Genomic DNA, 17543 nt, shown 5'->3' on the forward strand with positions numbered 1-17543 from the left:
AAAAGTTTTAATCCTTTCTACTTTATCTGATAAAAATGTATATATAACTATTTCATATACTTACTTCAATTATAATATGATATATAATTGATTAAGATGATTCTTTATGTAATATATCTAAACTAATAATTAAATTCCAAAAGGAAAAAAGTTTTAACTCGCTCAAAAGATCTTTCTCCAATGGCCGCGTGCATTTGAAGAACGCGCTCTACCAAAGCCTAGTAACTAATTCAAAGCCTAGGAACTAATGACGAAACGACGTTAAACATTAAACATTAAACGTTTCTGTGCTAATTATATTAAGATTAAATCAAAGTAAGATATTGTTTAAAATAAAGCTATATTTATTTATTTTAGTAATAATTATGTTAATAAAATAATTATTTTATTAATATTTATTAGATGGTTTCAACTCATATCATTTTTCACCCACTTATGTTTGTTCATTTATTAAGGACAAGGATCAACACTTGAAATTGATTACATCAAACATTTTTTTTCAAAAGTTTTGTTTTATAATAAAATTACTTTTCATTTCGAAAATATTTTCATTACGAGTAAAATGCCAAAGATATCAATAAATGGCAGAAATCGCATCATCGCTTTACATGAAGAGAGCTATAGTGAAGTTAAAATAGCCAAGCGTGTGAATTGTTCGCGAGCGTCAGCTTAAAAAATAGTTAAGAAAACATGAAACTGGTGATCTAGTGGATAAAAAGAGGTCTGGTCATCCAAAGAAGGTAAGCCCACGTGATGAACAGTTTTTAAAAATAACAGCGCTACGAAATCGCAAGAAATAGGCGCAGAACTCGTTTAAGATCTTAAAAGAGCAAGTAGAACTTTAGTACATGAATCTATTGTGCGATGATCTTTATTAAAATCTGAATTAAAAGGCTGTGTAGCAATTAAAAAACCTTTACTACGCAAAGGTAATGAAGAAAAAAGATTAAAGTTCGCCAGAGAGCACAAAGAACGGCAGAAAAATCAATGGGACAAGGTATTGTTTACAGACGAATCTAAATTACATATATTTGGGACAAATAGACGTCAGTATGTTAGGTGAAGAAAGGGAGAGGCATTGAAGGAGCTATGTGTAGCATCAACAATCAAATATGGTGGAGGGAATATTCAAGTTTGGAGGTGTATTTCAATAAAAGAGGTAGGGGATATTGTTAGAAAAACGGAAAAGCTTACAGGTGAAAAATACAAAAATATTTTACACAACCATGTGCCTTCTGGACGACAACTGATCAGGGATTATTTTATCCTACGACAGGATAACGATCCCAAATATACTTGCAAATTAGTTAAAAATTATTTGCCAAATCTGCAAGAGGAGGGAGTGCTTCAAACCATGCCTTGGCCTCCTCTGAGCTCTGAACATAATCGAACATGTGTGGGACTACTTAGACAGAAAGATGGAAATATTGTCATCAAATGTAAATGAGCTTTGGAATGTTCTCAAAGAAGAATGGTACAATATCTGTATCACATTTATTGAAAATCTATATAAAAGTATAAATAAAAGGCTCCAAGATGCTATTGTAAATAACGGTGGTCACATTAAATATTAGTTAAGTCTCTATGTATAGTTATACACTTAAATGCTTTTAATAAAACTTGTATTAAACTACACAATTTAATAAAAAATCTGTTTGTACCTATATTTTAGTTTTAATTTAATTTTGTTTGACATTTTCTCCTGAATATTTAAAATTCAATTAGAAGCTACTTTCTTTTGCACAGTACTGTGTGTGTATGTGTGACATTAACTTGCTAACCATCTATTTCCTCATCTCTATCTGGAAGAAAGAACAGAAAAACCATAACAGTTATTAATGAAAACATATAATCAAAACATATAATTTTTCATAATTTCACAACATTTCTAATCTCTTGAGCTTTGCTTGAGGTTTTAACAGTTGTTAGAAGGAAGTGATAAAGTCTTTATAAAATTTTGTCAACTTTTTTTTTAATTTTACATAGTTTATTATAACTAAAAAATATTTTATTCAAAAAGTAATTTGACATTTGCTTACCAACATTTTGCTTTTTTGTACCTGGAAAAAAGAACAGAAAAACCATAAAAGTTATTAATGAAAACAAAAAATTTCATAAGAAAATATATAATCTAAAAGAATAAAATGAGAAGAAAACTAAATGACTGTTTAAAATTAATTATGTTAAGCCCTAAAACTATATGTTAATAAAAATGAAAAAACCCATTCAACTGAAAAACGTGTTTTAAATATTTAATAATGATCTGCATAAGTTTAGTCTCTTGTCTATTTGAAATATTAAAACTTTTGGTGGCCATCATTTTTTTGTTGCTATTTTTCAGTTAACTGATATTTTTAATTTAACAGAGACAGTCAACATATTTAAAAGTTATTCTTTAACTTACCAATACAAAAAATTAAATTAATTGAGTCATCTGGAAAAGATAAAAACTTTCAATATAAATTACAAATCAAATGAAGTTTTCAGTAATAAAATGAATCAAAAATTGATTCTAAACTTCTTTAACACTAGTCATGAACTTACCTAGCACAGCATGAAGCAAGGAGTTTCTTTCTTCATATGAAAAAAACAAGTCATTGAAAAATCGATGCATTTTCACTACAATTCACAAACATGATTATCAAAGGAAGCATAAAACTGGTTCTAAAATCTCTATAAAACTTTTCATGAACTTACCAAACATGGAGTTACATTCCTTCTTTGAAGTTTTCAAGTCAGCAAGCAATCTCAAAAAAGGTCTTCCATTTTCATTTTTCAGACCACAGATCATTGGCAAGCAGCTTCGCAATTTTCTATTACTAAGAAAATTGCGAAGCTGCTTGCCAATGATCTGTGATCTGTGACTTTGATGGAGTTTTGTGTTTCACTACATGTGTGCATGTAGTGAAACACAAAACTCCATCAAAGTCAGGTGAACAAACTGATAGTGATAACCAAGCTGTGACTCAACTTTTTCAATGAAACCCAAATCATTACTTTCAATGTCACCAATATCTTCAAAATAATCTTCCATTCGCTTTTGAGAAAAAATAAATTTGCTTTCATTAAACAAATGCCAAGCAACTTTACAAACTTTTAAAATGTATTGCTTGCTACTCTCCTTTTCCATCAACTTATAAACTGGTTCATTGTTTCTGTTTATATGCTTTTGCAAAAAGTATACAAATATACAGCAATATAACTCCGTTGTACTGAGGAATGAATCAGAACCACTGAGCATGAATGAACCGATAACTGTACACATTGCTGATAAGTAAAAAGGGACAGATGCCATTGCTTTAGCAATGTGAGATGAGTCAAGAACATCTTTTATGGCTGTTTTTGCATTTCCAACTCTTTCTACATACTCATTTATTCCAAGGTCATTAAAACCCATTATTTGAATGGTCAATTTCTCCCTACAATCTTTCATTTTATTTTTGTATTGTTGTATACCTTTAACTCTTCCAGCAACAACAAAGTTGAACTTTTGAAAGTCCAAAACATCTGCTAACACATTAACAATGGGATGATTGCTTGGATTTTGAGGATTGTGATTTATTAGTTCATCCAAATAAGCAAACTCATCCAGCCCATCTATCACAAACAACATTGAAAAGTTTTTATAAACTTCGCATTCTTTAAAAACATTTTTGTAGAAAACTTTTAGCAACTCATTTATGCTAACAATATTTTGATATTGATTTAACTTTCTGCATTCAAGATAAATAACAAGATCAACTTTTTCCCATAAGGTATTACTGGCCCAGTCAAGTAAGCATTTTCTGAGCAAACAAGTTTTTCCAATTCCAGCAATACCAGATATCAAGAGTAAAGGTAGTTCTTTTGAGAATGCTTCATAAAACTCAATTGGTTTGTAAGTTGTTTGTTTGTGAAGGAACAACTCTAGCTCAGCAATATTTAAAGTATCTCTCTCTGTATCGTTTGCATCAACTACTGTCATTTCTACAAACTTGTTTAAAAAATCAACATTAGTGGGACTTATTAGATTGTGTTCAAGTTGATCCATTTTTTCATAAGTTGTTTGATAAAACTTCTTCAGGGCTCCACACATTTCTGAAAGAACATAAGTATAAAAAAAGTTTTTGGTGTGAGTTCAGAATAGAAAACTTAAAATTAGAACTTGAATAAAAGCTTACAGGGCATTATTAATACACTCTGATATCCAAAAATACACAACCAACAGCATTTTTTTTGTTTTTTACTTAAATTAAAACAAAAAAAAAGTTTATTTAAAAAAAGAAACTTTTTTAAAATCTTCCTTTTTCAATGGAAAGGTATTAAAGCAAAGTTGTAATAGCATCTAATGAAAAATTTAAGATTGTTAAAAACAAATTTAAATATAAAAGAATAAAAAATTTTAAAAAGCCAAGTTTTAATGCTTTTATAATTATTTTGTATATAATGTGTTTGTGCGTATATTAATTATTCCCATTGTCCTTCTTCCCTATTTCCTGATCTTATCACACTTTTTAAAGTCAACTTAACTATATGAATTTTAAGCCTTTATTGTGTGACCAATTTGCTTTGGAGGCTGTTTTTGTATATTCCTTTTTTTATTACATATTAACTTATTATAAAGATATTCAACTGAATCAATACTATTTTTGTTGTTATTAGTAATTTTAGTGATTTTATTATTATTGTTATTATCATTATTATTGTATCAACAATAATAATTATAATAATATTAACAACAACAATAATAATAATAACAATAATAATAATAATAACAATAATAATAATAATAATAATAATATAAAAAATAATAACAATAATGATGATGATAATAATAATAATAATAATAATAATAATAATAATAATAATAATAATAATAATAATAATAATAATAATAATAATAATAAAAATCATGATGATGATGATGATGATGATGATGATGATGATGATGATGATGATGATGATGATGATGATGATGATGATGATGATGATAAATAAAGACAACAATAACAACAACAAGAGAATAACTAAAAAAGTAGCTATTAAAAATATAAGGTCAGAAAATTACAACTTAATACCACAGCTATGCTATCAATTTAAGCATCATAGAAATTAAGCATCAACGTTTGGTTTTTTGATTTTAAATGAATAAAGTGCAAATTTCTATAAATATCAATCTTTTAAGATAAATCAAATTTTAGAAAGTTTACTGAAGTTGGACTCTTTATGCGCTGAACACACCTAGGTTTTTGGTGTGACTGGTTTACATTCATATGTAAAATTGTTTTGAATAAAATTGGTTTTGATTGAATAGCAGCTCTGCACAGTCTTTAAACAAAGTAACATAAGGTTTGTGAGATATTGCAATTTTTTCTGAATTAACGCAACTTTGTATGTTTAAATATATAAATTATTTTTAAAAAAGATTTATTTGAAATAATTTACACATAAATTTTCATTTTAATTGGTATTATTTGATGAAAATTGAAAAATCAACGCTGATATCAACGCTTGTTGTTGTTATTATTAAGCATCATGATGCTTAATAGAAATTTTTTTTTAAAAATCAAAATTTGAAACAAAATGACTAAAGTAAGACAACATTTTGCTTTTCTGAAAGAGATTGAGTTAATTGGATGTCTTAATGAAAACATGCTTTTAATCGAACACATAAATTAAAAAACCTGGCAACTTAAAGAACGTAAACAAAAGTACACATTTTTTAAATTGTAAATTAACCAATAATAAGTTGAGTTAAAAGTAAAATGCTTTAATCAAAATAGTCAGCAATAATAAAAGTAAACCAATTACAAATTGCAAATCGCTTCACATAATAAGAACCAAAAGGTCATCGATTTTCTTTTTTCAGTCCACAGATCATTGGCAAGCAGCTTTGTATTTTTTTTATTACTGATAATCTTTTCAGGACTCAAATTAATGTGTGCATGTATTGAAGCACAAAACTCCATAAAAGTCAGGTGAACAAATTGATATTGACAACCAAGCTGTGATTCAAATTTTTCAATGAAACCCAAATGACCATTTGCAGTTTTATCAATGTCATCAACAATTACAACAAAATTGACAAAACAACAGAGTTGGGTCTAACTAATTATTTAGAAATAATAATAGAGAGAATAGGTGAAGTTATTGGTGTTAATCATGTGTGATTAGTCTTTTAAAATGTTATAAAGAAACAGGATCAGTTTGAGAGTGAAAGACCAATAGAAGTAAAAGAAGCTTCAAGTTGCACAACTAGAAATCTGATCTACAACATGAAAAAACAAAAAAAAAAGCCTCATTAAATAAGGTAGCAGCAAGTATTTTGGTTGATGAAACTTTTTATAAATGATTGTTCAATAAGCTGCAATCAAAAACCAAAAAAAGCAACTTAGAAAACATTCAAAAGACTTTAAGTTAGTCGCAAAATATGTTATTTAGTGATGAGATGAATGTTTAAGTTGATAATTCTAAGGTTTGAGTTGTGTTTCGTCATAAAACCGATGAAAAATACAACAAATATTGTGTGCTAAAATGAACAAAGCAAGGTGATTATCTTTGGCCATACATATTCTTGATAAACCAATTAAAGACCTGGGTTTTTCAGCAAAAGAACAACATAGCAACAAGATAATGCCACGTCTTTCAGCAATAATTGGCTAAGATTGTTTATAACAAAAGAAAATCAACACAATGACTTTGCTTGCAACAGCCTATACCTCAATGGCATTGAAAATTTGTGGGCTTGGTTGATTCAAAAGCTTGAAAAATGGCAATTATTCAACAAAAATGATTTGATTAAAAATGTATATTTATAAAGCATTTTACTTTTTCTAGCAAGGATTAAAAATGCTTCTTCAAAGATAAGAGTTATTTAATTGTTAAAAATAATTATTGAAAAATTCAATAATTTAACAAAAACAACTTTTCAAAAAGAAGTTTTCTTGAAATTTCTTTTCAATTTGGAATTATTATTTTGAATTATCTGAAGAGAGACACAAAAACTACAAGAAACTCACCCAATAAGGTTATATCTTGTAAAACATCATTTCTTCCCATAACTTTCAGAGAATTCTGAATGCATGTTCTGTAATCATTTGGATGCTGTTGGTAAAGTTTCTTTAAGAAAATTTCAATTTTACACTTTCCTCTCGTCAAATCATCATGACCTACTAGATCAACATCCACATCATGATCTATTTGATCAATAACAGCATCTACATTATTAAAACTAGTGTAACGTGCAAATATTTTCCACTCTAATGCCACTTTATCTTTTAAAATATTCACTACTTTTGCATCCATTCCTAAATAAAAATTATTTATCACCTGCTATACTATGAATACTTTAATCATATATATGAGCTTCTTTTCAATAAATTTCAATCAACAAACATATACATTCTAATGTGTTTCATTACCAATTTTAGTACTGGTTACAAAATACAGAGGATTAACCGATATAAGAAACCGTTGATTCACAGCTCTCATCACCATGAACTACTTGAAAACAAAACAAGTGGCAAACAACTTAAGTTTTAAAAACATTAAAGGTGGGCACCCGATAATTTTTTCTTAATCCGATAATCGATAGTCCGATAGTTTATTTTCTTAATCCGATAATCGATAGTCCGATAATTTTCCAGATTCACCGGTCCGATAATCGATAGTCCGATAATCGATAGTCCAAACTTCATTGTCCCTCCTAGAAGGGACAATGAAGTTTGGATTCAGCGTTTTCAAAAAATCCCTCAAGGCAGGAGAGTCTGTCAGGTGAGCGGGCACAATGTCTTTGATGAAGAAGTTATAGTAGAGATTAAGGGCCTTTTTCTGGTCAAGTTTCTCTTTCAAAGCGTACTCGATGCTGTTTTGTTTCTTCGCAGGAGGAAGGACCCCGCCTTCTGAAGTGTCACTGAAAAAAAAGAAAAAATTTACAACAAACCTATTTAAAGAGATTTTCTTACTATCAGTGTTCCAGATCTGAAACTTTTTGATATAGATCCATATCCGAAGTTAAGGATCCAGCTCTTAATCTAACCTTTTTACAAACATGTACAGAAAAAAATTGTTCCCTTTTCATATTAAATGGGAAATTCTGTAACATGAAACATGTGAAATTGCTGATAAAAATTTTTTATCATATAACATTTAACATATTTTACAACAGAATCTGTTGTAAAATATGTTCTGTATACAGGTATCTGTTGTATAATAACTTCAGTACACAGGCATCTGTTGTAAAATATCTTCAGTATACAGGTATCTGTTGTAAAATATCTTCAGTATACAGGTATTTGTTGAATAATAACTGCAGTACACAGGTATCTGTTGAACAGATACCTGTGTACTGAAGTTATTATACAACACAACAGATAACTGTATACTGAAGATATTTTACAACAGATACCTGTATCCTGAAGATATTTTACAACAGATACCTGTATACTGAAGATATTATACAACAGATACCTGTATACTGAAGTCTTTTTTACAACAGATACCTGTATACTGAAGATATTATACAACAGATACCTGTATACGGAAGATATTATACATCAGATACATTAATACTGGAGATATTATACTAAAGAAACCTGTAACTATTAAAATTAAATATACCTTGCTCCAGAAGAGTGTCTGCCACGCTTGGAGCCGGCGCTCAGGGCAGCAACGAAGGCCGGATAATCCAGAGGGTGCTGTGTTTTGTAGTGGACCTTGAGGTTGTTGTAAGAGGACGCTGCGTAGCTGATCTCCTTGTTGCACATTGTGGCCTTGCACTTCATCTTCAAACTGCCTTTGCCTGGTCCAAAGTAGGATTTGATGTACTGTAAGACAAAGGGCAGGGGCTCGGACAAGCTGGTCCTGCTGGTTCCGCTGTTATGGGCAATCTGGTTGTCCCCCTGACTGGATATGTCAGTCCTGGCTAAAGAAGCGACATTTTCCTGTGTTAACGGGCTGACTTCCCGGCTGGTAGTGCCTTCACAGATTTGCTCTTCATCACTTAGGCTCATGGCGCTAGAAGGCCGCCTTGTAGAAGGGATAAAAAATCTGTCCATTTTAATAATAGCAGACTTAACTGCTGTTAAAAGCACAGAGACACTCAGACTCTTCTGGTGATACTCAGAACGATGAAATGAATGCAGCAAGGACCCAGCGAGAGCGGAGTTACTATTATAAATTGTTCAAATTACGCGCCACCTGTCCTAGAATGCCGCGGAAGGCTGTCTAAATGTCGTCTTTTTCGTGAAAAAAAACCCAATTTTAAAATTCAAAATATTAAATATATGAACATTTTAAAAAATAGAAGTCAGATAGTTTTGAGTCTGTCCGATAATTTAGTCCGATAGTTTTGAGTCGGTCCGATAATTTAGTCCGATAGTTTAAAAAAAAAAATTATTACGATAATTTTTCTTTGATCCGATAATTATCGCTTTATCGGAAGTTCAACTTTGCCGGTCCGATAATCGATAGTCCGATAGTTAGGTTAGTCCGATAATCGATAATTTTTTCTTAATCCGATAATTATCGATTATAGATTATCGGAACCTTTATCGGAAGTGCCCACCTTTGAAAAACATTATTTAAATGAGAGACTGACTATCAGAACTGAAACTAAAATGTTGACATCAATACTTTCTCCTGAACCAACCTGTGAAGAAGATGTTTTAACATTTTATTTGACACATGAGGTTTAATGGGTAACAACATTAACAGTTGTTACCCATTAAACCTCATGTGTCAAATAAAATGATTTAAATCCTAAAATGTTTAATTTACAACAATATTCAATTCGAAAAATCTGAAAACTTAGAATGTTTAAGTCTTGTCTATGGACCAGGAAAAAAATGATACTGATATTGTTGTTGTAACAAGAGTTTACACTGAAGAGAAAGAGCAATCACCACACTAAGTGAGCTTAAAATGTTGCTTTACATCTTTTAAAAGCCAGCAATAAAAAATGACTTACATTTATATGTGAAGATTCAAATATAACTTAACAATACTATTGGTGTATATTCAAGTTCTGATACTGCCAATACAGGAAATAAACAGTGAGACTCCAGTCTCTATTTACATAAACTTTTCATTTTTGGTACAAAACATTACATTTATATTATATTTATATAATGTTTATATTATATTTATATGAAATTCCGTTGCGGAAAGTTCTTCAACATTTAATGACGTTATGGATTTAATAGTTTTAATAGTTTTTACCAGTGAAAACCAAAGAATTGTAAATATGTGTTTGCGGTTATTTATGAAGGTTTTTAAAGGTTATTTTAGGAAAAGCATACAGCATAAATAGAGGAGAAAACTACATTATATTATATTTATATTATATTTTATTTATAGATAACAGAGATTTAAATTTATAACAGTTGTTATGTTTTTTGATGAGATTGATACTATATTAATTAGTAACAGTTGTATTAAATTGGTGACAGTCATCTTTTACTTACGGATAAAAATTATTTTACTTATTGAAAGTTATATATATTCAAAAGTAAATTTGAATAGTTTTCAAAAAAAAGAACGAAAAAAAGAAGAAAAGCAATAAGATAATTTTTTTAAAACTCCCATTTTCCTTTTTTTCTTTTTTCTTTTATATTTAATAAAATTTGAAGATTGAGTCAAGAAAGAAGCTAATTGTAAACACCATTCAAATTGGCAACAAACAATACTTCATGCAACATAACATAACAGCAATGCACTCTTATTTTATAGCAAAAGCACTTTTTTTAAAAACTGTTGATTATCATCAGATTAATTTTTTAGCTTAACAAAGAAATGGGCTTAATTGATATTTGGGTTAAATTGACACATGAGATTAAAACTTTTGTAGACAATATCTTAAAAAACAAATTTATTGCCAATTTTTTTTTTTTAAAAAAAGAGTGTAAAACTAATCTCTAGTGTGTTTTGATAAGAATATTCAAATATTTCTTTTTGAAATTATTCGAATATTTTTCAAATAATTTTCAAACAACTAAAATTTTTCCCTAAAACTTTTTTATGCTCACTAGTAAGCAATAAGCAACAATTTGTAAGCAAAAAATAAAAACAGGCATTTCAATTTAAGAAAAAAACTATAAATGCTATACAAAGCATTGCAGATTTATTTCAGAATCTTAGAATTTTGAATGTCTCAACTTATATCAAATGAATGATAATGATATAGATGAACAAAAGGTGGTGATGTCACTTGCAAATTGTTCAATCTTAAATGACAAATTCGTTTGGTTAACACTTTTTATTTTAAATGTTCAAAGTTTGAAAAAGCTAAAGTGTGCAATCATTAATAAATAATCAGAAAAAATAAACCTAACAAAAAAAAAAAGAAAAGTCAAACTGATTTAAAGCGAATTCAAAAACTGATTTAAATCTTCCTGTCAGCAAAGAGCAATATTTGTTAAACTTAAATTCCTACCTATTTGACAAGTTGTTTTTCTCAAGCAAAGGAGTTAATCCGGTCAAAATAAACATTTCAATTTACAATAATTCGCATAAAGCTGAAAATTGGTACATACCTTTAGGATATTATTATAAATAAAATATTAAAAGTCCCCACCGATCCCATATCTGCAAAAAAAGTTATTAAATGTTAAAGGTGAAAAAAAATAGTTTTTTCTTTTTTTCCAATTAATAAGTTTCATCATAATAAAGATCAAACAAAAGTATTGCATCATGAAAGTATTTAATAAAATTGCCTTTATACATTTTTATGAGAATCGTTATTCCTGAGATATTGAAATGCTTGCGAAAATATATTGCGAGAAGATATTGCAAGAATATATTACGAGAAAATATATAGCGAAAATATATTAAGTATATGGCGATTTTATATAAAATATATTGCTAGAAAAGACATTGCCATTCTTGTGAAATTACGAAATTAATATTCATATAATATAACATAAATATTACGAAATCAATATACATATAAATAATATATATATATAATATTTGCATATATTTTATATTATTAAATGCATATTATGTATTATATATTCCTATTATTGTGATATATTATATATTAGCATTTTCTTCGCTTTCTTCTTCTTCGTAGTCATCTTCTTTTTCAAGCTGGATATGTGAAAAAGATACATCAATTGTCTCCTCATTGATAGCATCAAAATCATCATTTATTGAATTTGATTCAACGTTGGAGCAAGACTGGCGTCGGCAATTAGTACACACCGATTAACATAATAACCCGACTTTTTTACAGCTACATTTTGCATTACAACCCTTTTTGCAATTGCAGAAGATGGTGTTGAGAAGTCTTTCCGGAGCTGGTGGAAGTAAAGTGTCAATCGGCTCTAATGTATTATCTACTAATTTCCAACCCCAGTCAGATGGGTCCAGTTGATTGCCTAGCCATACTTGAACTTGATAATATACTCGATGCAAGTGTTGACTTGAAGAAGCAGATGTTGGAGGTTTATGATTATTCTCATACATCAAAGTGTCATTGTAGGATGCGCATAAACCAAAAGACGAAAAGATTTGTATAACAAGTTTGGAACCGTCGATGGAAAAATACTGAGAGACCCAATTGCAATTTTGATTTAAAAGACCTAGGCCTAACAACAGACATAATGCTGTGGCTGATACTTGTACAAACTAATTTTAAATGTTCTAATTTTTCATCGTTTATTTTTCAAAAGAACTTGCTCTAAAAAATAAGTCAATGACTCTGGAATATCTCTGTTAATATCTTCAAACATTTGACGTGTCACGTTAAATAAGTAGCTCGTTAAATAAGTAGAAAAACAGTCCTGCGCATGCGCAAACATATTCCAACATTCAAAATAAGGATCCTAAACCCCAGCTTTAAAAAAGTAGCTGAGATTTTTAACGTAGAAAATGGTGGTCTATGACTATTCTGTTACTGATGTTAAACAATATCTTTGTGATAGGAAAATTAAGGAAGTTTTAAGTTTGAAACAGCGTAAATCATTTCTAAAATATGCAAAAAATGTTCAATTTTTTGGTATGTATTGACTTTTAGAAGAATATCGGCTTTTAACTTTGAGTTTACTTGGAGATAAGCTATTGCAGATGTAATATATAAATAAATATTCTATAAAAATGCTATGACATATATATTATTTAAAAAATCTATTTTTAATTTGAAATTCAGCCATAGCATGTACTGTTTGATTTAAAATGTGACACGTTTGACTTTATATGTTTATGTATGTTTATGTATATGTATGTATGTATGTATGTATGTATGTATGTATGTATGTATGTATGTATGTATGTATGTATGTATGTATGTATGTATGTATGTATGTATGTATGTATGTATGTATGTATGTATGAATGCATGCATGCATGCATGCATGCATGCATGCATGGATGTATGTATGTATGTATGTATGTATGTATGTATGTATGTATGTATGTATGTATGTATGTATGTATGTATGTTTTGTTGGCGCGTAGGAAAAAAGATTTTTTTGACAACCAGTTTATTGAATGAAAAATATCTGCTTCGACAACTTATTACTTATTCGGTTTCGGCCAAAATTTCTGTTCAAATCACAACCGAAATGAGCCGAAACTTTTGTGAGGAGATTTTTTTAAGTTTAGATAACTTGTTCTTAATTCAGCGTGATCATGACGTTTTCCTAATTGTAATCGTTTGTGCGTAAATCAATTTTTAATTACGACAGTTGTAGCAATTTTAATTGAAATTACGTTACATAACTGATTCAAGTTACTATTCTCAAATCATTCCTTCAACTTCAAATATCAAAATTTTTTCACATGTTCTACTTTTTCTTTAATTATGTTACAAACTGATCGTTTAATTACCTTATGTTCCATAAATCCAACTATTCTGTGTGAGACTTTAAAACCATAAAAATGATTGAGGAAACTAATTAAATTAAATTACTATCAGGTTCTTTATTTACGATTTGAATCTGAGACTGCTCGTAAACAAGGCAAGCACCATATTAATTTTGTTTAATTTTTTAGACAAAAATGACTGGAAAAAAAGACAAAAAAAGAAAACTATCTAAAAGACCTTCATTTGGAAGGCAAAACTTTATCAACATACATCGCCAGAAATGTTTGTCTTTATCTGAAACAAACACGCCAACTGTTGAAGCAAGACGTCTATCTGGTGTCAATATTACATATTCAGGTATGTTTGTAAATTTTATTTAAATATTAAGATGAACTTGCGAATGAAAATAGAAAGGTCAAAGAAAGTAAATGACCCAGAATAACTACTTGCTGTACAGTCATGTATTTGTATCAGTCTTTAATTTGCGTTGATACTTGAAATATATTTTTATAATATATTGTTTGTGCTGTAGGTTCGAACTCTGATACCGACGATGATCAAGTTATAAAATCAGTCCGTAAAATTAAACCATTGCCTATTAAGACCCTATTTTCATTTGTTGCCAACACAAATAAGTATGTTTGGTTTGATGTGCCCGGAGAATGGAAACCTTGTGTGTGGACCTGAACCAAATCTGCGAAAACATATTTTCCATGTTCATAAAAAATCTGAGTACCTTTACGATTCTCAAAAAAAATTACTCGTTCAAGATAAATTAGTTGGGATGCAGAACAAAGATGAAATAGATGAAGCCGTAATGAATTGCATTATTGAAGATGGCCGTCCTTTTAACGATTTTCATAAACCTGGTATGCAACGCCTTCTAAACATTCTTGCTCCACTTTACAAACCACCTCATCGAAAGACAATAGCAAAGCGATTGAGAAAGCAATACTATCAATACAAGAACGATCTTAGAGCTAAACTTAAGTCAGTTACCCATATTGCTCTAGCAACCGATATGTGGAAAAATAGGGTTGGATCCTATTGGCTTTGCATAACAGCGCATTATTTAACAAAGAAGTTTAAATACAAATCAAATATAGTTTGCTTTCGTAGATTTTACGGAAGACAGTTAAGTAGTAGACTTACAGCATTCGTGCAAAAAGAAATTACTAAACTTGAAATTGATACTAAAGTTATTTCAATAACAACAGACAACGCTGAAGGCATTAAAAAGGCGATGGGATCTATAGTTTTACGGCTTTCATGCGTTTGTCATAACTTAAATCTCGTTTTAAATCATGGAATAAAGTTGTGGGCCAAACCATCACAGAACTTATTAGATGGCACATCAGATATCGACGAGGATCTTATTTATTACAATAACTACAATGAAAGCGATATCGAGTCTAATGAAAACATATCGTCGGACGAACAGCTTGAAATGCACGATGTAAACAATCAAGTAGAAAATGCGTGTACTTATGACGCGGAAAACGTGAGCTCGGATGATGATAAAAGTAGCAAGGTGGAAGAAGCATCAACAGATGAAACTGTTAATCAATTATTTAACTTTTCATCCATCATTTTATTTAGGTTAAGAAAAACTTTAGCTCTCGTTAAAAGCTCTTCAATATTGCAATCATTTGTTTTTGATGAGGTTAAGAAAGAGGGGCTAAAAATAAATAACTTATCGTCAGATTTTCATGTACGTTGGAACTCAACTTCTCTAATGATTAGTAAGATAATTAAAGCTAAAAATGTTTGTAATAAAATTCTTATAGATCCTGGTACTATCAATGGGTTAACAGAAAAACAAGTTAGTAAACTCAAGAAATTAAATCTGTTATCAGAAGATTGGAAGTTCCTAGAAATTTTACACTATAATCTTGCACCATTCTTTAAAGCAACTAAACTTCTCTCTACTAGAAATTTTCCAACACTTTCGTCGGCCAAATTTGTTCAAAATGAGTTAATGAACTTTCTTGAAAATAAATCTTCAGCTAAATGTTTTTTATCGCAATCGTTTTCTTTGGTCGAGAAAGAAAACATGTTACGAAGCAGTCTTCTCAGGTTTATGAAGGTATACTTTATTGAAAAGATATCTCCAAAACAAAAGTTACAAACTTTGCTGGCATGTTTCTTTGATACGAGAACGAGTGTCTTACAGAAAAAGAATATCAGCAAGCAGAAAGTAAACTGTTGAAAACATTTTCGAATACAATGCTCCGACAATATCCTCGAAGGTCAACGTTTATAAACAGTTGTTTGCAAAATGACCAAAACCAGCCGAGAAGTGGTTAGTTATAAAATATTATTTGTTTTTAAATTTAAATATATTTAAAATTATGTCAATAATTTTTTAAAGTACTTTTATAAAAAGATTTGCATATTGACAAATATTATTACTCATTTTCATTTTTAGAAGAGACAGATTCAGTAGTTCGATTCGAACTTCAAGATTCACCTGAACAATCTGTGAACCACAAAAATGGATTTGCTAAACTTGCAACATTGTGCGGTGTCAATCTAAGCATAGAAAAAACACAATCAAAGCGAAATATCAAAGAAGAGTTGTCTTTTTTCAATTACGCTTTAAAACAAAAAAATTGGAAGTTTGATGAATTTTGGTACAAATATGAAAAAGATATTCCGATGTTAGCCTCTAAAGCAAGAGTGGTTTGTACTTCGCCTGCTAGTTCGGTAGGGCCAGTATGATGATGTAGAAGAAATCTTATACATTTTATTATGAAATATCTCTTTTAAAAATGCCAATGCGGGGTTCGGCGATTTGAGAAACCAAAAAAATTGTGCGATTACTTTAACACATTGTAGCGTCTGTTTTAACTATTAGTTTTTGTTTTTTTTAACATATTGTTTATGTAGTTCCTAAATATTTTAGCATTTGAAAACAGGGCCGTGGTTAGGCTCCCCCACCCCAGCGATTTATGGAGCTGTTTTTTTAATATAAGGAGCATTTTTTTTTTAAGTTGTACCTTATAAGGGATATTTTTTGAAGATTTAATTGGCCATAATACTACGGGTTTATATAATATGTTTCAAATGGGGCTCAGTGATATGGTTAATTGCTGTCTTTTTCTTGCTTCAGCGATTGATTTTGTTTATATAATTACACATTGTTTATATTCTTAAACAAAAAGCAATCAAATCTTACTTCGTTTTTAATTGACTTTAAAAGTGTCGAAATTTTAGTTGTAATTTGTTTTAAAAAACTGACTAGTTTTTTGTTTTTGTTTCAGACTTTTCATACAATTAGAATAACTTGGTCTGCATTTTACAATCATTTTCTAAACTTCGAATTAATATTCAGCGTGGTTCATGTAAATAGCGTTTAAGTGGTTGTTGTTATTCAGCGTGGTTGATAACAACAACCACGATGACCAAAATGAAAATTATTTGGCTGCATAAACCTTTACTAGAAAGTCTATTGGCCTCCAATGCCCCTGACGGAAATCGTTTTTAATCAAATAATTTATACTTGATTTATAATTTTTTGCAAAACATTTTGAAAGGTCCATGTCGCACCCTAAACATATTTGATAATGCGTTAAACAAATTATGAAAAATGTTTAGGGACGTTAGAGTTGATTAACGGCTTTAATTGAATTTTTTCCAATAACTAAAATTTTCACAAAAACTGAATATTTTATTTCCTAAATAGAATTTATTTTTTGCGACAGAATTGCTGACTGTCATTATGAGATTTTCACTCTCCGCATAAAAATATACTTTTTGG

At 29.5% G+C, this 17543-nt stretch overlaps 2 protein-coding genes, 1 long non-coding RNA gene and 1 pseudogene across 6 annotated transcripts in view; 1 reads left to right on the top strand and 3 right to left on the bottom strand.

Annotated features, from left to right (window-relative positions):
• The window catches only part of LOC149894891 (uncharacterized), a 116464-nt gene that overhangs the window by 2250 nt on the left and 96671 nt on the right, over positions 1 to 17543 (bottom strand). The window contains exons 1-4 of one of the 3 annotated variants that reach the window (XR_016449224.1): positions 2698 to 2868; positions 2545 to 2619; positions 2040 to 2060; positions 65 to 1802 (exon numbers count right to left, since the gene is read on the bottom strand). This is a non-coding gene — a long non-coding RNA (uncharacterized LOC149894891). Of the gene's footprint in view, positions 1 to 64; positions 1803 to 2039; positions 2061 to 2544; positions 2620 to 2697; positions 2869 to 17543 lie in introns of those variants that run through there. The other 2 variants (XR_016449225.1, XR_016449223.1) reach the window with 2 other exon arrangements.
• On the bottom strand, positions 2888 to 7576 carry LOC145198888 (NACHT, LRR and PYD domains-containing protein 14-like). The gene is made up of 3 exons (XM_090071768.1): positions 7401 to 7576; positions 6999 to 7286; positions 2888 to 4077 (listed from the first exon to the last, which is right to left on the bottom strand). The coding sequence occupies exons 1-3, from the start codon at positions 7474 to 7476 to the stop codon at positions 2888 to 2890; spliced, it is 1554 nt and encodes a 517-aa protein (XP_089927894.1). The 5' UTR covers positions 7477 to 7576.
• LOC149894892 (uncharacterized) lies at positions 7591 to 9166 on the bottom strand. The gene is made up of 2 exons (XM_090072323.1): positions 8599 to 9166; positions 7591 to 7891 (listed from the first exon to the last, which is right to left on the bottom strand). Exons 1-2 carry the CDS (start codon positions 9033 to 9035, stop codon positions 7591 to 7593), a joined length of 738 nt encoding a protein of 245 aa, XP_089928449.1. The 5' UTR covers positions 9036 to 9166.
• Positions 13836 to 16556, top strand: LOC149894893 (uncharacterized; annotated as a pseudogene). The gene is made up of 3 exons (XR_016454782.1): positions 13836 to 14140; positions 14316 to 16085; positions 16212 to 16556. The product of XR_016454782.1 is annotated as an uncharacterized LOC149894893 (transcript).

This window comes from Hydra viridissima, unplaced genomic scaffold (assembly GCF_058129835.1).
Source record: "Hydra viridissima isolate aposymbiotic clone 2 unplaced genomic scaffold, HvirCarnegie_v1 scaffold_1, whole genome shotgun sequence".
Classification (NCBI taxonomy): Eukaryota; Metazoa; Cnidaria; class Hydrozoa; order Anthoathecata; family Hydridae; genus Hydra; species Hydra viridissima.